Source organism: Heteronotia binoei, chromosome 15 (genome assembly GCF_032191835.1).
Source record: "Heteronotia binoei isolate CCM8104 ecotype False Entrance Well chromosome 15, APGP_CSIRO_Hbin_v1, whole genome shotgun sequence".
Classification (NCBI taxonomy): Eukaryota; Metazoa; Chordata; class Lepidosauria; order Squamata; family Gekkonidae; genus Heteronotia; species Heteronotia binoei.
The window spans coordinates 65,863,132-65,884,465 of NC_083237.1; the positions used below are offsets into that span (position 1 = coordinate 65,863,132).

Below are 21,334 nucleotides of genomic sequence, written 5' to 3' on the forward strand. Positions count from 1 at the left end.
AGTTTTATTCAGAATGGAAGCTTTCGTGTGTATGCACACTTCGTCAGACAATGAAATGGGGTACAGAGAGCAGAGTTACATATAGTTGGAGAGGAGTGATTAAGCATGCAAAATAGCACCAAGTCAGAATCTTTGCCAAAATAGTATAATTAACAAATTGAAGTTATAATTAATAAATTGACAGAACAACCGGTTTGGTTTAGATACGTAACTCTGCTCAGTATACCCCATTTCATTGTCTGACGAAGTGTGCATGCACATGAAAGCTTACATTCTGAATCAAATTTTGTTGATCTTAAAGGTGCTACTGGATTCCAGTTTTCTGCATTTAATAATTAGTTTGTATAAGGTTTTTCACTTCCGCTTATATTTATTAACAAAACACACGTATTTTTGATCACTGCTTGCTCTTTTGCTTCACTTTTTGTGCTGCCAATCGCAGCGTATATTTTCTTCTTGTGCAGTAGGGAAAGGCCAGGAGTGGGGCTGAAGTCTGGCGGGGGACTCAGGGCAGCCGAGGTCTTCTTCCTTGAGCCAGGATCCTTCTCCTTCTCTTACGCTGCCTGCTTGGACAAGCTCCGTGAACGAGGTGCCCCTTCTGCCTTCTCGTCTTAGGAAGAACTGGAGCTCCTCATGGACCGTTCTGGAGGGGGGAATTTTGACCTTTTTCAAGGACTCGAAGCATTCGTCTTCTGGTGGCGTGGTGAGTCTTTTTTTGTCTCTTTTTAAGGGCAGACAGAAGCCCCGTTCACAAGTCACAACGAAAACAGACAACTTACCTGTACATTCGTACATCTGTAAGAAAGAAACAATGAGCGTTCGCTTCACAAATGAAACCGGGTACTAGTCCCTGGAATAAATGTGGGGTTCTGATTACTGGTTCAGCTGTACGTGCATCGATTGTACGTGACATTTTACTCAATGCGCGTATAAAGAAAAATATACACTGTACGCAGATTGACTACGTGTTTGCTGAAACCTGTGAACAGGGTTAATGTTTGAAGGGGGGGGGAAGGGAGTCCAGACAGCTCTGGGGTCTAAAGGCCCTTCCAAATCCCCCACAGCATAGATTTTGTAAGAGGCGGTATGATACGAGCATCCTTTTTGAGCTGTGCTGTCTTTAGAATTTTTTTTAAAAAATGTTGTTTCTTTATTTAAAGTGCGGAGTGATGAAGAACCTGTGTGCACAAATAACTCTGAATATTGACTTTGGCACAGACAGCAGGTGCCCCCCCCCAGGAGCAGTGCCGGCCCGATGGTGCATAGCACCCTAGGCAGCCTTCCTGCCCACCAACCCCACTGCCACCCCCCTTTGGCCCTCGCAGCACTGCAATGTGGCGCCGCGCTCCGCTGCCCCTCCGCGCGTTGAGGCTCGGCTCACCCCCCACCACCATGGCCCCCCTGTCACCACCTCCCTTCCTTCCCTCCCCAGTGCTGCACTCTGTCATGCCCCCTCTGAGCACACTGAACCAAGCCATGCTGAGGCTAGGCCCTACCGGCTTCGATGCGGCTGGCGCACCATCTGATGCTTTGAAGCCCATGCAGGAGAAGGCTTCTACTTGTGAGCACGTTACAAGAGAGCGAGCACGCGGGCTGGGCCCCACATATACATCGCTCCGAACTGCCCCCTGTAGGGTTGCCAAGTCCAATTCAAGAAATATCTGGGGACTTTGGGGGTGGAGCCAGGAGACTTTGGGGGTGGAGCCAGGATACATTAGGGGTGGAGCCAAGATCAAGGCTGTGACAAGCATCATTGAACTCTAAAGGGAGTTCTGGCCATTACATTTAAAGGAATGGCACACTTTTTCAATTCCTTCCTTCCATAGGAAATAATGAAGGGTAGGGGCACCTTCTTTTGGGGCTCATAGAATTGGACCCCCTGGTCCAATCTTTTTGAAACTTGGTGGGTATTTTGGGGAGAGGCACTAGATGCTACGCTGAAAATTTGGTGCTTCTACCCCAAAAAACAGCCCCCCCCAGAGCCCCAGATACCCGCGGATCAATTCTCCATGATTTTCTATGGGGATAAATCTCCCTAGGGAATAACAGAGTTCCCAGCAGTCATTTCCCTCCCCTCCCTCCGCTTTCTGACGACCCTGAAGCAGGGGGAGGGCCTCCAAACCGGGGGATCCCCTGCCCCCACCTGGGGATTGGCAACCCTAGCCCCCTGGTTTGACCAGGCCAATCCTGGTCAGTCCAAACTTCCCGCCACAGGTCTTGGTGGGCGGGGCAAATGGCGAGCTACATCCAGGGACCCAGAGGTCGCCTTCTGTAGGGCTCGCCATGCGGTACACTCTTAAGTCAATACATAACATCCCCCTTCCTGGAACCGGAAGTCAGGGGGAGCAAAGCCTTCTCCCACGTGGGCTTCAAGCATCAGATGGCGCGCCAGCCACATTGAAGCCAGTAGCAGCCAACCTCAGCACAGTGATCTCTTATGGAGGGGGCGACGGAGCGTGGTGCTGCATTGCAGTGCTGGGGAGCGAGGGAAGGCGGACAGTGGTGGGGGTGGGGAATTTAGGCAGTTGTCATGGGCACCGGGAGGGGAGGAGCCCAATCTGGTGCCCCTTTCCTCCCAGCACCCTAGGCAGCCCGGAGACATACGAGTGCTCACAATGAGAGTGGGACCAATGGAGAATGAACACGGTTCCTCTACGAGATGGAACCGAATTGATTAAGGAAGTGGGGGCAGGGGGCATTCTTGTTGCTGTCGTTTGTGATCAGAAACACAAGAGGGACTTGGCTGTCTTTTCTGCTTCCCCTCCAGAAACATCCCTCTGTGCTGAGCAGTCCAGAACACACCGTGGATCTTCATGGAGCGACACTCTCTTGGGCCCCCAAGGACAAATCTAGCAAAAAGCACGTCCTGGAGGTGAGGCAGTGGCCCTCTGCTAGGGTGACAGTGACGGGCTGTCATTCTCTCAGCAACTAGTGATGCCAAACTGTGGGAAGGGGGAAGTGGTTGGGAACTGGAAGGCTCTGCTGCTGCCTGTGCCTGGAGAAGAAGGTGGGCAGGGGCTCTTTCTGCAAACACTTGCTCAGGAAGCTTCTCCTCATTCTCTGTCTTTAAGAACATAAGAGAAGCCACGTTGGATCAGGCCAGTGGCCCCTCCAGTCCAACTCTCTGTGTCACACAGTGACCATAAACCCCAGGTGCCATCAGGAGGTCCACCAGTGGGGCCAGGACATTAGAAGCCCTCCCACTGCCCCCCCCCCTCAAGTACCAAGAATACAGAGCATCACTGCCCCAGACATAAGAACATAAGAGAAGCCATGTTGGATCAAGCCAGTGGCCCATCCAGTCCAACACTCCATGTCACACAGTGGCCAAAACCCAGGTGCCATCAGGAAGTCCACCAGTGGGACCAGGACACTAGAAGCCCTCCCACTGTGCCCCCCCAAGCACCAAGAATACAGAGCATCACTGCCCCAGGCAGAGAGTTCCAGCAATAAGCTGTGGCTAACAGTGATGGACCTCTGCTCCAGATGTTTCTCCAGTCCCCTCTTAAGAACATAAGAGAAGCCATGTTAGATCAGTTTACTTTCATGGCAAAAGTTTCGCCCCATCCATGTCAGAAGGGAGAGAATTCCAGCCTGCCCCCTGCAGCAGGCTGCTCTCAACAGGGGGATGTGATGATGCGATTTCGTAGCAGGCATCCAATCACTACAAAGACCTTTAGATTCCTTTAGCCTTTGACATCGCTCTCTTTTTCATTTTTTTATTTTGTGTGTGTGTGTGTCTGCACCTGGAGTCATGGCAACCTCTGGTGACTGACTGGGAGCCTGAAGGATATTCAGAGAGGTGGCTGAATAAAGCCTGTCCCTGCCTCCCGTCTGCTGGTATTCCAAGAAAGTAGAGAAAGTTTACAAGATAATGCGTGGGATGGAGAAAGTAGAGAAAGAAGTACTTTTCTCCCTTTCTCACAATACAAGAACTCGTGGGCATTCGATGAAATTGCTGAGCAGACAGGTTAAAACGGATAAAAGGAGGTACTTCTTCACCCAAAGGGTGATTAACATGTGGAATTCACTGCCACAGGAGGTGGTGGCGGCTACAAGCATGGCCACCTTCAAGAGGGGGTTAGATAAAAATATGGAGCAGAGGTCCATCAGTGGCTGTTAGCCACAGTGTATATATATATGTGTGTGTGTATATATATATATATATAAATTATTGGCCACTGTGTGACACAGAGTGTTGGACTGGATGGGCTGTTGGCCTGATGCAACAGGGCTTCTCTTATGTTCTTATGACTAGTGGAATGGGATCTCCAGACCCTCTGAGCATTCCCCGTGCCAGGCACTCACACAATGTCTTGCTCTCTTCCAGCTGAAGACGCGGGAAGGCTCCGAGTACCTCATCCAGCACGATTCAGAGAGCATCATCAGCGCCTGGCATCAAGCCCTTGCAGACACCATTGGCAGGCTGGTGAGAGGCCTCGCGCGATGCCAACTGCCTGTGGTGGTTTTGTTTCTCTTTGAGAAGGAGATGGCCAGTGAGCCATCCGGCAAGGAAGGGGGAGACAAGTGCTTCCAGGTGGAAGAGAATGGTCCTTGGGGAAGGGACTGGGGCCATGGGAGTCAAGAGAGAAGAGATATTGCACCTTTCCTGGGTGTGTTTGACAGGAATGTTGCTGGCCCTGTTTGGACCATGAACTTTGTTGGTCTTAAAGGTGCCACTGGACTCCAACTTGGTCCTAGTGAAAATAAGAAGAAGACCAAGGAAGGTTTTTTATACCTGTGACCGAGGTCCCTCAGTGTTTCTCTTTTCCTCCAGCCTGCAGATTTCCCTCCGGAAGATAACGGGGAAAGCGCCACAGATCTAGGATTGAAGGAACCAGTTGGAAGCAACAGAGAAAAAGAGAGTGAGAAGAAGAGTCCAGGTCAGTGGACATCCCAACACTTAGACTTCTAGTTGGTTCTACAGGTGGGACTTGGAGACCTCCCAGAATTACAACTGAAACTCCAGAATACAGAGATGAGATCAGTTCCCCTGGAGAAAACGGCTGCTGTGGAAGATGGACCCTGTGGAGCTCCCGCCCCTCCTCAAACGACTTTGTCTCCGAATCCTCAGGAATTTCCCAACCTGGAGTTGGCAACCCCAACTACAGCCCCATCACAGCCTCCTCTTTAGAAGGCAGCACCATCCCAAACTGCCATTTCCTCCAGTGAAGCTGCCTCTGTTGCTGGGAGATCAGTTGGAATTCTGGGAGCTCTCCAGATATCTCCCCCTCCGGATGTTGGGAACTCTACCCCAACCCCATTTTTCAACTACAGGGCATGAGAGAGGTTTATTTAACGGTAGTACCATTCAGGCAAATGTTCACTGCCTTCCCTTTTCAATATCCTGATAGCAGTTGGACACATGAAGTGGTAAAGAAATTACATAAATAGGATCCTGCTTAAAATAAGCTAAACACAGCAGGATAAACCATCATTATTTATCCATTTATCCAATAAACATTATAATGGATTTTACCACATTGACTTATACCTTGTTACCCACTTTCTCTACTGTTTATAGATTCAGGTGGATAGCTATGTTGGTCCAAAATTTGAGTCCACTGGAACCTTTAAAACCAACAAAGTTTTATTCCGGGTATGAGTTTTAATATGCACGTATATTGTGTCTGCACACAAAAGCTTATACCTTAAGTAAAACATTGTTGGATTTAAAGGTGCCACTGAACTTTGTTGCACTGTTTGTAGCAGGGGTGGCCAAACTTGGTTAATGCAAGAGCCACTTAGAATAAATGTTAGATGTTTGCAAGCCACAAGACATGAACTTCAGATTTTTGAGAGCTCCAAGGAAGGAAGGAACGAACGAAGGAGAGGTGGAAAGAAAGCAATTTTAACTTTGAATGCATTCTCCAAGCCGCCGGTTGGCTTGGCTTGGAGAAGTGGTTTAAAGAGAGAAATGCCTTCTCCAAGCCAGCCAGCTGGGGGGGTGGGGGCTTCAAGGGCCACACAATAAGTGAGAAAGAGCCACATGTGGTTCCTGAGCCACAGTTTGGCCACCCCTAGTTTATAGTATATCTTGCCTGAGAAAGTTCATTGTTTGCATTTGTTCTCTAATTCTGTAATGCTAGTCTTATTTGTTGAGAACATAAGAGAAGCCATGTTGGATCAGGCCAATGGCCCATCCAGTCCAACACTCTGTATCACACAGTGGCCAAAAATTTATTTATTTATATATATATATATATATATATATATACACACACACACAAATATATATACACGCTGTGGCTAATAGCCACTGATGGACCTCTGCTCCATATTTTTATCTAACCCCCTCTTGAAGCCGGCTATGCTTGTAGCCGCCGCCACCTCCTGTGGCAGTGAATTCCACATGTTAATCACCCTTTGGGTGAAGAAGTACCTCCTTTTATCCGTTCTAACCTGACTGCTCAGCAATTTCATTGAATGCCCACGAGTTCTTGTATTGTGAGAAAGGGAGAAAAGTAGTTCTTTCTCTACCTTCTCCATCCCATGCATAATCTTGTTGTTCATTGGTCATCTTATACTGTCTGTTTGCCCTGTTTTATGTTACGTAATTTGCTCTGGGTCTCAGTGAGAAAGGTGGAGTAAGTAAATAAATAAATGTCGTGCAGGACAAAGAGCCAAACAGAGCTTCTGTTAAACTAAATCTGCATTCCAGCCAATACAGATGATACATTTACCTCAAAGATATGAAGCAAGCAAAAGGCACTTATAACAGACTATTTCAGAAGAGAGATGATTACATCTCCTATCTGCATTTGGGGGATGGGGGTCTGTAGATCCCAGTGGGTAGCCATGTGGGTTGAAGCAACAGAATAAAGGAAGAGTCCAGTAGCTCCTGTAAGACCAACAAAATTTTATTCAAGGTTCTGAAGAAGTGTGTGTGTAACGCATGAAAGTTTCTACCTTGACTAAAACTTCGTTGGTCTTAAAGGTACTACTGGACTCTTACTTTATTTTGGGGGTCTGTTTCACTGTAACCGGAGAAGAGAGCCAGTTTGGTGTGGTGGTTAAGTATGTGGACTCTTATCTTGGAGAACCGGGTTTGATTCCCCACTCTTCCACTTGCAGGTGCTGGAATGGCCTTGGGTCAGCCATAGCTCTCGTGGGAGTTGTCCTTGAAAAGGGCAGCTGCTGTGAGAACCCTCTCAGCCCCACCCACCTAATAGGGTGTCTGTTGTGGGGGAAGAAGATATAGGAGATTGTAAGCCACTCTGAGTCTCTGATTCAGAAAGAAGGGTGGGGTATATATCTACGGTCTTCTTCTTCTAGGCAGCTCACTTCCCCAGAGATGCTCATTTTTACCTTGTTCCCTAAAATCCCCCTTTTTCCTCTCCCCCAGCTTCCTGGCACTCGTCCAGCTCTCTCAACACAGAGAGTGAAACCAGTAAAGTTCGGAACAAACTCCGGAAGTTTCTTCTGAGGCGGCCGACTCTTCAGTCCCTGCGGGACAAAGGCTACATCAAAGGTACCTCAAAAAACCTGGGTTGGTGTGGTTTCTTTCCGACTCTGAGCCTAATAATTCACATGAGTCCCTGGCAGTCAGCTCAGCTGTGATCCTCGTGCTCGGAACTTGGTTCCACGGGGTCAGGGCCTGATTCACATCAGGACTGTGGCTTGTGAGGAGAAGGGCTTTGTCCCTTCTCTCTCCATTCAGATTTCCCAACCTGAAACAGCCTGGGCTGTTTGCTCTGCTGAAGAAACTGGCATGGAATGTGCAGCCCATCGGTGTACCCCAAAGGGGCAAATAATGCTCTCCTGGGTTACTTCAGGTCAAGGCAATGGCCAGGCAGGGATGGGGGCTTAAACTCCCTCTCTCTAAGAGTGCCCTGGCTGGGTCCTCATCCAAATCGGCCCTCACATGCCACGGAATTAAGTTCTCAGCACAGAAGTCGCAACGTATAGTGATCACGTGGTCCCGGGAAGGGTGTGAGGAGACCGTGATAGGCAATTAGGCCTTCAGTAGCATAACTGGTTTCCTGAAAGCTACGGTTCTTGTTTAAAAGCTGATTTAGCTAGCTAGTTAATGTTCGTTGTTTGCTGCACACTTTCAGCACGGTGCGCATGGAACACAGCTGAGACAGCTAAGCATCAACTGCTTCTGATGAATTGTGCATGTGTGTGTTCTTTGTTGTTCAGATCAGGTGTTTGGATGCCCTCTACAAACTCTGTGTGACCGTGAGAAAACCACCGTACCTCAGTTTGTTCGAATGTGCATCCACACTGTAGAAAACAGAGGTATGCAATACCGTGCCCCCCCACACACACACACACACTAATGTCTGGCCTGTTCTATGAGCAGGACTCTTGAATATTAAGCGCTAAAAAATAAATCAATCCAGATTCTGAATTCAGAACTTGTTCACTATATAGAATCTACAGCTGTATCCTTCTGGGCGCACAGATTAATATAGTTTTTCTTCCCCCCAGGTCTGGATATTGATGGACTGTACCGGGTAAGCGGAAATCTGGCTACAATACAGAAACTGCGCTATAAAGTTGACCATGGTAAGGGGTTGCTGTTTTCACCAGAAGGGGCCATGGCTCAGTGTTAGACCTTGCTCTTTGCGAGATGGTTCTTATTATGGTGCCCCCATTCAATGTTGCATTTCAGAAGGTAGCTGCGTTGGTTTGCAGCAAAACAGTGAGACTTGAATTCAGGAGCACCTCAGAGTCTCAAGGCACAAGCTCTCGAGAGCCAAAGTGCCTTTCAAAATGGAGGTCACTCGAGTCCTTTTGAGATGGTGGTTGTAAAGAATGCTTAAGATGGGTAGCCAGGCTTGTAAAGGATGCAACATGAGAGAGACAGAGAGAGGACTGCCACCCCACGTCATTATAGAGTTACCGTGTGATCATCAGAAACGAAGAACTCGCTTATATTGCAGTGGTACAGCACCACATAATGGTTTTAAATTGTAACTATATTTTATTAGTTTTAACTTGTAAATATGAACGTTGTTAGCCGCCCTGAGTCCGCTTGCGGAGAGGGCGGGATAGAAATTTAAAGTAAATAAATAAAAATAAATAAATAATTGGCTCGTTTAGAGGAGAAGGGGAATGCTGGGGGGGGGGCAGAAAATTAGCATCTGTGGAGAGATAAGAATCCCGTGTCCCTGTTCAGCCCAGGGTGGGGTGGGGTGGTCCATTGTTGTGAATTAACTCAAGTCCAGCAATCTCAAGTTATCCTATCCCCTTGAGCCTTTTTTGTGTGAGGACTGCCATTCTTAGGTCAGCAAAGGAATGACATGTGTGGAGGGAGCTTCCTTAGATGCTCTCCTTCCAGAACCCAACGGTAAAGATCCAGACAAAGTGGCTAGGAAAGAAATAAATAAACACTCTCAGAAGACTGAGAGTGTTTGTCCAGACCGAGTTCACCCAGAACATTTCCTTTTACAGACTGGGGATTTTGAATCCAAGCCTCCCATACAGTAGGCTCATACTGACCACTATACATTATTGTCTTTCTAGGATTGCTCTGTCTTATAGGAGTTGTAGTTATTCTTCTGGGGAAGACTATAGTTTTGTAGACAAACAATCCAGTTTTGTTTTGTAAACTCCTCACTCCAGGCAGTACAGGGCCATCAGCAACAAAATATTGAAAGAGTGTTAATGCTTTAAGCATGTTTGTATTTTAGGTAAAAAAAAAGTTAAAAAGCAGAGGTCATGGGGGTGTGGGAGATATTTGTGAATTTCCTGCATTGTGCAGGGGGTTGGATTAGATGACCTTGGAGGTCCCTTCCCACTCTATGATTATAATATTTCTAATTGTGTTTGTCTGTGTCTTTTATAAAGTTTATATCTCCACTACCTGACATGACATTTTATGACACACATGGCCTGGCCTGACAAGGTCTTATTTATGAACATGTATGAACATATGACGCTGCCTTCTACTGAATCAGACCCTCGGTCCATCAAAGTCAGTATTGTATTCTCAGACTGGCAGCGGCTCTCCAGGGTCTCCAGCTGAGGTTTTTCACACCTATTTGCCTGGACCCTTTTTTGGAGATGCCGGGGATTGAACCTGGGACCTTCTGCTTCCCAAGCAGATGCTCTACCCCTGAGCCACAGCCCCATTCATGGCTCTCCAGGGTCTCAAGCTGAGGCTTTTCACACCTATTTGCCCGGAACCTTTTTTGGAGATGCCAGGGATTGAACCTGGGACCTTCTGCTTCCCAAGCAGATGCTCCACCCCTGAGCCACAGCCCCATTCATGGCTCTCCAGGGTCTCAAGCTGAGGCTTTTCACACCTATTTGCCCGGAACCTTTTTTGGAGATGCCGGGGATTGAACCTGGGACCTTCTGCTTCCCAAGCAGATGCTCTACCACTGAGCCACAGCCCCATTCATGGCTCTCCAGGGTCTCAAGCTGAGGTTTTTCACACCTATTTGCCTGGACCCTTTTTAGTTGGAGATGCCAGGGATTGAACCTGGGACCTCCTGCTTCCCAAGCAGATGCTCTACCCCTGAGCCACAGCCCCATTCATGGCTCTCCAGGGTCTCAAGCTGAGGTTTTTCACATCTATTTGTGTGGATCCTTTTTAGTTGGAGATGCCAGGGATTGAACCTGGGACCTTCTGCTTACCAAGCAGATGCTCTACCACTGAGCCACCGTCCCTCCCTTATGTCAGATAAAAGCCCTCATAACAAATGGATTCAGCACCCCTGGGACTAGACACAACAGGAACAGTTCAGTTCAGATGATATCTTTGTTTACAATCCCCATGGTAATGACTTAGAGATACGTAAGGTATACAAGCTGTGACATGCAGTTTCCGCCTTCGTCTCCTTTGTTTACTTTCTTCCGGTCAAAAGCATTGCCATGGTAACAACACACCAGCAATGGAGTCATAAATTTGCAAATGTCCACCCAATCAAAAGTATCTTATAAAACTGAGGATGCGCCACACCATTCTTTCTCACACAACTCCACAACTCTCAAACTTTATCCAAATGCAGATTCACCAAAAGGTTGAAAAAAAAAATTAAAACTGTTTCCCTAATCCGTTTTTAACTTTCTCAATAAATATTTCTTCTTAAAAAGCTTTTTATATGTCTCAAAACTTCAATTTATAAAGAAAAAAAATTATAATCTTGTCAAATTGTAGTCTTGAGAGAGAAGTTCATTTCACCCTTGGCTCCAAGAGAGGCAGGCTGCTTCAGTCGCAGGTGACAATAAATCCTCCTCCATTATAATAAGTAACTCCTTTAAATGAGGCTTGGTCAGGCTTAATTCCCGCCGCCCCCCCTCCGCCCCCCCCTTCCCCCCCGTCGCCACCAGGGGTTCCAACATGGCAGCAAGCTGGACACCTCCCATCTCAGGCGCTCTGGCCTTGAGCTATTACAGAAGCCTTTGTCTCTGCAAAAACTCAGGGAACTGCAATTCTGAGAAACAAATGAAGGGATCCCTTGACCCTCTCTTTTATCCAGAAAGGTAAATCAACAGCTGGAGAAATCCCCCAAACTGGCTTTCTGGCCATGGTGCTCTTCCACAGAAGCACTCAGCCTGCACGCAACGATGCACTTTCAATCCACTTTCAGTGCACTTTCCAAGAGCGTATTGCCAGTTCACACAGTAAAATCCAATTGGGAAGTGCACTGAAAGCAGATGAGAAGTGCATTATTGAGGGTGTGTGCAATCACAGCCTTTGTTATCTCTGGGATGCCGAGCGAGCTGAAGCCGTGTTCTCTGCTAGAGGGTTACTGCTGTGCTCCAGTCTGAGGCATCCTCTCATAGCTCAACTATTAAGGTATGCCCCCCCCCCCCCGCAGCAGTGGTGTCTGGGTGAGGTTCTTCTCACCTAGGCTTCCCAATCCCCAGGTCCCAGCGGGGGATCCCCTGGTTTTACAGGCTTCCCCCCGCCCCCAGCCAGCTGGCCGGAGGGGGAAGCCCCGCCCCCATCTATTATTCCCATAGGGAATAATAGGGAATTGATCTGCGGGTATCAGGGGCTCTGGGGGGGCTGTTTTTTGAGGTAGAGACACCAAATTTTTAGTATAGCATCTAGTGCCTCTCCCCAAAATACCCCCCAAGTTTCAAAACGATTGAACCAGGGGGTCCAATGATATGAGCCCCAAAAGAAGGTACCTCTATTCTTATTTCCTATGGAAGGAGGGCATTTTAAAAAGTGTGCTGTCCCTTTAAATGTGATGGCCAGAACTCCCTTGGAGTTCAATTATGCTTGTCACACCCTTGTTCCTGGCTCCACCCCCAAAGTCTCCTGGCTCCACCCCCAAAGTCTCCTAGCTCCACCCCCAAAGTCTCCTGGCTCCACCCCCAAAGTCCCCAGATATTTCTTGAACTGGACTTGGCAACCCTATTCTCACCTGTTCTGTTAACTGCTTTTCAGATGAGCGCTTGGACCTTGAGGAAGGCCGTTGGGACGATGTTCATGTCATCACTGGGGCGCTCAAGCTCTTCTTCCGCGAGTTGCCGGAGCCGCTCTTCCCTTTCAGCCATTTTGACAAGTTTATCGCAGCCATCAGTAAGAATCATTCTGGGGGGGGGGGGGGAGGGGGCAGGATCTGAGGTGTGATAGCCTGGAGCTCACAGGTCACTTCCGGGAATTTCTGCAGGAGAAGAAGAAGAAGATATTGGATTTATATCCCGCCCTCCACTCCGAAGAGTCTCAGAGCGGCTCACAATCTCCTTTACCTTCCTCCCCCACAACAGACACCCTGTGAGGTGGGTGGGGCTGGAGAGGGCTCTCCCAGCAGCTGCCCTTTCAAGGACAACCTCTGCCAGAGCTATGGCTGACCCAAGGCCATGCTAGCAGGTGCAAGTGGAGGAGTGGGGAATCAAACCCGGTTCTCCCAGATAAGAGTCTGCACACTTAACCACTACACCAAACTGGCTCTCCTTTGCAGTTCCTGAAGTGCAGCTAAAGGCCATCTGACAGGGCTTTGTGAGTTAACAAAAAACACAGAATATAAAATTATTTTTTATTATTTTATTTGTATTATTTATAGTGCGCTTTTCTCAAGGTGGGTTGCACAATGCGAATCAGTGCAATCTGATGAGCAAAACAAGAGGGTCTGTAGAAATCTGAGATCTTTCCCACAATGCTGAACTTACTCCTGATTTTCTTGGCTTTTGATCCATGGAATTGGACTGGGCTGGGTTCTTCGGCGCATCTGGCCTCCTTCTGCAAGTTCAGAGTTGTGGAGTCAGTTTATTTTCTTCCATGTGTGCCTTAAATAACAAAGATTTTCAAGTGAGGGGGCTGTTGTCATTGGTGGCATCACAGCACACACACGCACACACCCTAGTTTGCAAAAAGCCAGGAATTGTGTTTTCCTTTCCGTCGAGCCTGCTGCTACCAGTATTTATAGGGGGGGAGGACATTCAGCACCTTGTTTTGGAATCGGGGAGCAGGAGCCCCACAGAATTATCTAGGCTGATTTCTGTTTCACTTTTGCCTAGACAACCTCTACTGGTCTTTAGATGTCACATCTGCCCAAACTGAGGACACCCTGTGCAGCTGAGGCACCAGCTTGGTCTTAGAGTGGATGTGTGTTCGCTTTTCACATCCCAGATCCCCCCCCCCCCGCCCTATTTTCTAGCATCTTGTTGGGAGATTGCCGGCTGCGGCTTCAAGCATTTCCCCACATCCATACCTCCTCCTTGGCTGCCCTGGAGGGCTGGGCATATTGACAGTCAGACATTACCATGACCAAAGAGGACTCAGCTGCTACTAAGATAGCAGGATTCAATTGTTCTGTTCCAGAAATGAAAGCAGATAACCATGAGAATGTGACTTTTTCTTTCTGGGTATCTGCAGAAATCTCAGAGCCAGCCAAGCGAAGCCTCCATTTACGGGAGCTGGTGCATTCTCTTCCTGCTGCTAACCGGGATACCATGAAGGTCCTTTTCCAGCATCTCTGCAGGTGAGCAGCTCCCTGGCATGGATCCTGCAGTCAGCACCCAAGCCCCTGAGCTAGATTTCCCCCTATTATCCCCTCTGCAAGATCTCTAGGCCCCGCCTGGAGAATGGCAACCCTGTGGCAATTCCACTGACGGGTGGCCAGGTGGGAAGGTGAGCGTTTTGACTGGCACGAGGTGGCATCTGTCTGACAATCTCCAGCCAGTGACAGTGAGACCCCCAGATTAGCCCCATGCCCTTGAAGCACTTCAACATCCTTCCATTCTTCCCACAGGGTTATTGAATTCCGAAAGGAGAACCGCATGTCGGCACAGAGCATCGCCATTGTATTTGGGCCAACGCTGCTGAAGCCGGAGGCCGAAGAAGGAAACATGACCATGCATATGGTTTTCCAGAATCAAGTGGTGGAGCAGATCCTGAATCAGTTCAGCTACATTTTCCCGGAGAGCTAGACCCTCCCTGTGGGCTGGAAGGAGTCAGCTTGAATGCCGTGGATTCTACGCGAAGGCGGGTCCTGACGCTATGCAGGAGATGTGGTGTTGCTGGGCGGCGCCACAACTAAAAGCTGAAGACGGTGTTGGTGGGGAGAGATGACATATCTATACGACCATAAATAAAAGTATTAATGCTGGTTTTGGAATGCTCATAGCTGCTTCTCTCTCTGAAGCTGGAGACTTCCTCTCCTGCAGGAAATGGCCTGATCCTCCAAGGAAGCTTCCTGGGCCAGTGACCTTTGTCTTTCCGCTGGAGTATCCCGGGGTGGAGGGGTTGCGTGTTTTGGTGCACACAAAGCTTCCAGAAGGGGAAAGGCTTCTGTGGCTGCAGCCAGACGGTCAAAGCTTGAAGTGGGTCCTGCTGGGAGATGGTGCCATGAAGGTCGTGGGATGGTGGCAGCGGTGTGGGCCCACATCTCAATGGTGGGTCGCTCAGGTGAGGGTTTGTATCTGAAGTAACAGAACAAACTTGGAGTGCACATGAAAGCAGACGCTCCAAATTAAACGTTGTTGGATGCACTTTGCTGCGTGTACACGAAAGCTTAAACCCAGAATTAAACTTTGTTGGTCTTAAAGGTACCTGACTGGACTTTATCTCTGTGGTGGTTTGAGTAGAATTAGACGCCCACTCACAGGACAGCAGATGCTTCGCTCCCGGCCGAGCTGCAGTGCAGCCAACAAGTGCGATGCCAGTTGGCAATCCCAAATTACAAATCTGAGTCCTGTGATATTGGAAGTCAATGACGGGGTTTCTGCTGTTTTGCCAACACCCATATGTGCCCCTTACTCACTCTGGTGGGTGGCTGTTAGGGTCACACAGCTTCTGGCTGGTTTCCCTGCGCCATCTTGTCGGCCTCTTCCCAACAGCAATGGAGGAAGACGACCAGGTCGTGTGCTCTGCAGCCAAGGTCAATACAGGGAGGTTGCTGGCTCTTTGAGGTGGGCTTTGTTCATGGGCTGTGCCACCTGCTGGGCTGCTCCTCTGGGGTCCATATGGTGGAATAGATGCATGTCTTATTGAATGGTGGGCATGCAAGGTGCATGTAACCTCCTGCCTGGAAGAGAAGTCTTTCAGGGAGTTTTTTGAACATATGAAGCTGCCTTATACTGAATCAGACCCTCAGTCCATCAAAGTCAGTCTTGTCTTCTCAGACTGGCAGCGGCTCTCCAGGGTCTCAAGCTGAGGTTTTCCACACCTCTTTGCCTGGACCCTTTTTTGGAGATGCCAGGGATTGAACCTGGGACCTTCTGCTTCTCAAGCAGATGCTCTACCACTGAGCCACCATCCTTCCCCGTTCTGTGTGATGGTTTTTTTTCTGTGTGATGGTTTTTATTTGACTCTGAGGCCATGTGAGCTCAGCCATCTGTGCAAGGAGCTTCTGGTTTTATCCTTGGTATCGATTGGGCAGGATGGAGGGTTTACACTTCCCATGTGGAAGCTGCACCAAGACTTGGAGCCACGTTGAACTGCTTTCCCCAAGCGACTTCTCAACCAATGAAGAAAGCAGCTCAAAGTAACCGAAGAGCTAGCCAGTGGTGGGGGAAACGGGGTCTAAGAAGAGTGGGCTTGATGAGATCCAGTGCTTGGGAGTCTTAGAACTATTTACCTTTCCACGTATCCCTTTCCCCCCTAGTTGTGGTGTAAGAATACTTCTACCCGCTGCTCCAAAATAATGTTTGACTAGACAGAGGAACTCTGTGAAACCTTCTTTGCCAGGCTGTTGTGGCTGCTGGGGAAAGGCTAGCGCTGAGGCCTGCCTTTTGCCCCAGGGGAAGAACGGCTGACGTGGACATTTTGCCATGTCCCAGCGTTGAGAGAAGCAGGGCTGGTACCCAGAGTGCATTCTTTACTCCCATCCTTGATGCTACGTTGATGCTAAATCCAGAGGCCAGCTGCAGGGGGTGGGCTGGGGGATGCCCTTCTGAAGGGCCACTAAAAAAGGGAAAGGAAAGGTCCCCTGTGCAAGCACCAGTCGGTTCTGACTCTGGGGTGACGTTGCTTTCACAACGTTTTCACGGCAGACTTTTTATGGGGTGGTTTGCCATTGCCTTCCCCAGTCATCTACACTTTCCCCCCAGCAAGCTGGGTAATCGTTTTACTGACCTTGGAAGAATGGAAGGCTGAGTCAACCTCTAGCCGGCTACCCGAGCCCAGCTTTTGCTGGGATCGAACTCAGGTCATGAGCAGAGGACTCTGACTGCAGTACTGCAGCTTTACCACTCTGCGCCACGGGGCTCTTGAAGGACCACTAGGGGACCGTTTCATCTCGCCTGGACATATGCACATGTGCGTGTGGCCCGGAGGCATTGAGCACGCACGGCTAAGTAGACAATTTGGTGTAGTGCTTAAGAGCACAGACTCCAATCTAGGAGAACCAGGTTTGATTCCCCACTTCACCACATGCAGCCGCTGACATACCTTGGGCCAGTCACAAATTCTTTCGGAGCCGTTCTCTCAAGAGCAGTTTCTGTGAAAGCTCTCTCAGCTCCACCTCCCTCGCAGGGAAAGGAGATTGTAAGTTGCTCTGAGACTCCCAAGTGAAAGGTAAGATAGAAATCCAATCTCTTCTTCTAAGGTGCGTGGAGTAAGCGCTTCATAGACGCTTGCAAATCATTGCTATATACAAGCAAAGGAGGTTTTCGAGATGTTTTCGAGAGACAGACAGACAGGAGTAACAGATGCTAGTTTGGAACCAAAGAAGCGCCCTTTCTTCCTCCCCTGGCCAGGAGGTCTCCTCCATCATCCCTGCTGCAGCAGCAGATTTCTTCTTCCTCTGGACTTCACTAGGGTTGCCAATCCCCAGGTGGGGGCAGGGGATCCCCCGGTTTGGAGACCTTCCCCCCCTTCAGGGTCGTCAGAAAGCGAGGGGAGGGGAGGGAAATGTCTGCTGGGAACTCTGTTATTCCCTAGGGAGATTTATTCCCATAGAAAATCATGGAGAATTGATCCACGGGTATCTGGGGCTCTGGGGGGCTGTTTTTTGGGGTAGAGGCACCAAATTTTCAGTATAGCATGTAGTGCCTCTCCCCAAAATACCCCCCAAGTTTCAAAAAGATTGGACCAGAGGGTCCAATTCTATGAGCCCCAAAAGAAGGTGCCCCTATCCTTCATTATTTCCTATGGAAGGAAGACATTGAAAAGGTGTGCCGTCCCTTTAAATGTGATGGCCAGAACTCCCTTTGGAGTTCAATGATGCTTGTCACAGCCTTGATCTTGGCTCCACCCCCAAAGTCTCCTGGCTCCACCCCCAAAGTCCCCAGATATTTCTTGAATTGGACTTGGCAACCTTAGACTTCACTGAGCCTCTGACTTTGGGCAGCCCTCAGGGCTTGGGAACAACGGCCGTGCTGGGCCCTCTGGCTGGATTGCTGCAGCCCAGAATGCTTGGAGGGCAGCTTCCCACCCTGCCTGGCTCTTGGATGTTGTGTTTCTCAGGGGCTGGCCTAAGAAAGGAGTGAATGCTATTGTCGTTTTTAAAATTGACACTGTTTTTTAAACAGATCCCACCATGCAACCGATGGCACTTCTCCACTGCGACAGAGAGCACATAACTTTTTTTCAAATCATGCTAAGATTGTCTTGATGTGGTGGCAGCAAACAGTATTTAGCTTACAAATTGAAAACAAAAAGAAGAAGATATTGGATTTATATCCCGCCCTCCACTCCAAAGAGTCTCAGAGGGGTTCACAATCTCCTTTCCCTTCCTCCCCCACAACAGACACCCCGTGAGGTAGATGAAGATATTGGATTTATATCCCGCCCTCCGCTCCGAAGAGTCTCAGAGCGGCTCACAATCTCCTTTCCCTTCCTCCCCCACAACAGACACCCTGTGAGGTAGATGAAGATATTGGACTTATATCCCACCCTCCACTCCGAAGAGTCTCAGAGCGGCTCACAATCTCCTTTACCTTTCTCCCCCACAACAGACACCCTGTGAGGTAGATGAAGATATTGGATTTATATCCCGCCCTCCACTCCGAAGAGTCTCAGAGCGGCTCACAATCTCCTCTCCCTTCCTCCCCCACAACAGACACCCGATGAGGTGGGTGGGGCTGAGAGGGCTCTCATAGCAGCTGCCCTTTCAAGGACAACCTCTGCCAGAGCTATGGCTGACCCAAGGCCATTCCAGCAGCTGCAAGTAGAGGAGTAGCGAATCAAACCCAGTTCTCCCAGATAAGAGTCCGCACACTTAACCACTACACCAAACTGGCTCTCCAGAAACAGGAAGCAGAGTCTGAGTAACTTGAAGATACCAGTGATGGCGGCCATGGGTTTTGTGAAAATGCCGAACGAGCTTGTTTATTGTCACTCCGTCTCATTGCCTAGGTTCAGCAGCTGCCCCTTCAAACATTGCGGATCAGTTTAGGAATCTTCATAGCCAACTCTGGTTGGACTTGGAGGAAATCTTTTAAAGGTCTCCCAGCAACAATAAATGATTTTTAAATAAATAGCCCCTCAAAACAGAAGTCTTGAGTCATGTCGTTATTGGGGCTGGGAGAGGCAATGCCAGTTTAAATTCTGCATCCGCAAACAGCGCTTTATGCATTCAACATTCCGTTTTGATTTCTAGGCCAGGCCCTTTCTCTAGTCTCTAAATAGGCACCGGTGCAGCTCAGTTCTGACACAGCTGTAAAATGCACCTACGGAGGTATGTTTGTGAGGAGTTATTAATTTTGTTCAGATAAGTGCCAACTTTGCTTATAGAGTCTAAGAAGAAGAATTATTGCAGATTTATACTCCGCGCTTCTCCCTGAATCAGAGACTCAGAGTGGCTTACAATCTCCTATATCTTCTCCCCCTACAACAGACACCCTGTGAGGTGGGTGGGGCTGAGAGGGCTCTCACAGCAGCTGCCCTTTCAAGGACAACTGTGAGAGCTCTGGCTGACCCAAGGCCATGCCAGCAGGTGCAAGTGGAGGAGTGGAGAATCAAATCTGGTTCTCCCAGATAAGAGAGCTCTGGCTGACCCAAGACCATTCCAGCAGCTGCAAGTGGAAGAGTGGGGAATCAAACCCGGTTCTCCCAGATAAGAGTCCACACACTTAACCACTGCACCAAACTAAGGAAGAGATTGGCAACTGGGCATATGCAGAAGAGATACCCAATAGCCAGAAGTCCATCTCTTGAAACTGGCCCTATTTCAGGTTCACGGAGCTCAGAAGCAGCCCCACCCAAAGACTGATGGATTCAGCACCACTTGTTCTCAGCCTCTCATGTCGTGTGCCTCTCAGCCGGGGGTGAGGATTGTTTAGAGAAGGAGGTGATGGAGCTCCTTGGCTCTTCGGCATTACACCCTCCATTCCTTGGTGCAGATCGGGCATCTGTCCCCACAGAAGTGAACTGGAGAGGAGGAAACCTTGACAACATCCGATTTCCACGGCTACCAGGGTTGGAAGTCAACCACCCCAATGCTATCCATAGCTGGAGCAAACCCCTGAGAGCCCTCGGGCAAGGGCCACAGCACGCACGGTGGGAAACGGAGATTCATCGTGGTGGAGGTGAAGGACTTCAAGGAATGCTACTTCTTTTCTTCCCTGATTTTCTTATAGGCTACTTCTTTTCTCCCCTGATTGAGTTGCCAATGTTCCCGGGGGGGGGGGGGGGGGGGGATGAAGATCTGGCATTACAACTGCCAAAGCAAATTACTTCTTCCCTTTAAAAACAGTACTGCAGGGTGAGCTGCGGCCTGTCCAAACCGTGCAGTTGGCAAAAGAAGCCCTTTCTGGAGTGCTCCCAGTCTCCTAGCGGGAGGGAGGAGGAAGAAGAGAGCTGACATGCCCCCCATCCCCCCCACAATCCCCCCCCCTGCTTGGCCCACCAGCTTCCTAATCTCTCTCCTGTCTGTTTGGCATCTGTTCAGTTTTATCCTGCTCAGGAATGCAAGCAGGAACGTTCCCCCCTCCTTGTCTGCAGAGGCCCAGCGCAGGCAGAGGACTAGAGGCCCACCTTGGTTTCGGGGAAAGAAACTTGCTTGGGGAACTCTAGGTAAGTGGGGTGCTTCAGGCATCCATCCCCCCCACACACACACACAGTGGCCCCAGGTAGATGTGAAGCTTCTACTCCCTGCAGCCTGGAGAGTTTGGGGCTTGCTGTGCTGGTTCTTGAGAAGCAAATGGGGCACAGAGCACAAGACCTACTGGAAGCGTCTGTTGCTCTTCCCCTCTTGGGAGGAATCGTCAGATGTGCAGAGAGATTAAATCTTTCCCCAAAGGAGCCAGACATTCCTCTGGTGGTTCTTTGGAGGGGGGCTACTGCTAGCGACTAAGACCAGATTCCCAAGGGAAGAGGGGGAGGACCTGCAACCCAGAGATAACACCCCCCCCCCCCAACTTGTATTCCTTGGCACACGTCATTTCCACTACACTAGGACCTCTCATAGGGGGCTGAAGAAAGGGGCAGAGATGATGCCCTCAGAGGCTGTGGTGGGGCTGGGGCTGCAAACAAAGGTAAGTGAAAGAGTTGGGTGGTGGCGACAACGGGCGGGTGCATTCGGCAGCTGTGGCCGTTGGGTGAAAAATGGAGCAACCTGAAAAGTTTTCCTTTTCGGAAATATCACTTCCTTGCCCTGAATTGAGTAGCTGCCGAGACAGAGTAGGCACTTCACTGAACCAGTACAAATTCAGATGGTGGGTTTGGGGGGCACGTGAGAGGGAGATGGGTTTCTGGGGGTGAATTGAGACCTTTTTGAAAAATGTAAAATAAGGAACCTATACATGGCTGCTTTGTTTGGCATCACCTTTGCCAGTCTGCAGAATTCAACATTTTTGGCACCCCATTTTGACTTTGGGGGGAGAATACATTCAGGTCTGGAACAACACGTCTTAGGATGTATCTTGCCCAGTTGCTCTCATGGGTGACGCTCTAGCTGCAAGTGTTGCTGGCTGGCTTGTGGGGGGGGGGGTGGTTCTGGTATCAGTGAGGACAGGAGTAACGCAAAGGAAGCTCTCCTCATTT

The 21,334-nt window shown here is 49.3% G+C and overlaps 1 protein-coding gene and 1 non-coding gene across 2 annotated transcripts in view; one reads left to right on the forward strand and one right to left on the reverse strand.

Moving 5' to 3' along the window:
* ARHGAP27 (Rho GTPase activating protein 27) overlaps positions 1-14,525 on the forward strand; it is a 42,790-nt gene extending 28,265 nt beyond the window's left edge. The window contains exons 6-15 of the mRNA XM_060255863.1: positions 616-703; positions 2,768-2,872; positions 4,331-4,429; positions 4,778-4,883; positions 7,346-7,471; positions 8,143-8,241; positions 8,434-8,511; positions 12,353-12,487; positions 13,784-13,889; positions 14,160-14,525. Of these exons, the coding sequence (XP_060111846.1) occupies positions 616-703; positions 2,768-2,872; positions 4,331-4,429; positions 4,778-4,883; positions 7,346-7,471; positions 8,143-8,241; positions 8,434-8,511; positions 12,353-12,487; positions 13,784-13,889; positions 14,160-14,337 (1,120 nt within the window). The 3' untranslated portion in view covers positions 14,338-14,525. The remainder of the gene's footprint in view (positions 1-615; positions 704-2,767; positions 2,873-4,330; positions 4,430-4,777; positions 4,884-7,345; positions 7,472-8,142; positions 8,242-8,433; positions 8,512-12,352; positions 12,488-13,783; positions 13,890-14,159) is intronic.
* A 1,071-nt stretch (positions 14,526-15,596) lies between these two features.
* On the reverse strand, positions 15,597-15,671 carry TRNAL-GAG (transfer RNA leucine (anticodon GAG)). The gene has a single exon. It is a non-coding gene; the product is annotated as a tRNA-Leu (tRNA).
* Between the last annotated feature and the right edge of the window lie 5,663 nt (positions 15,672-21,334).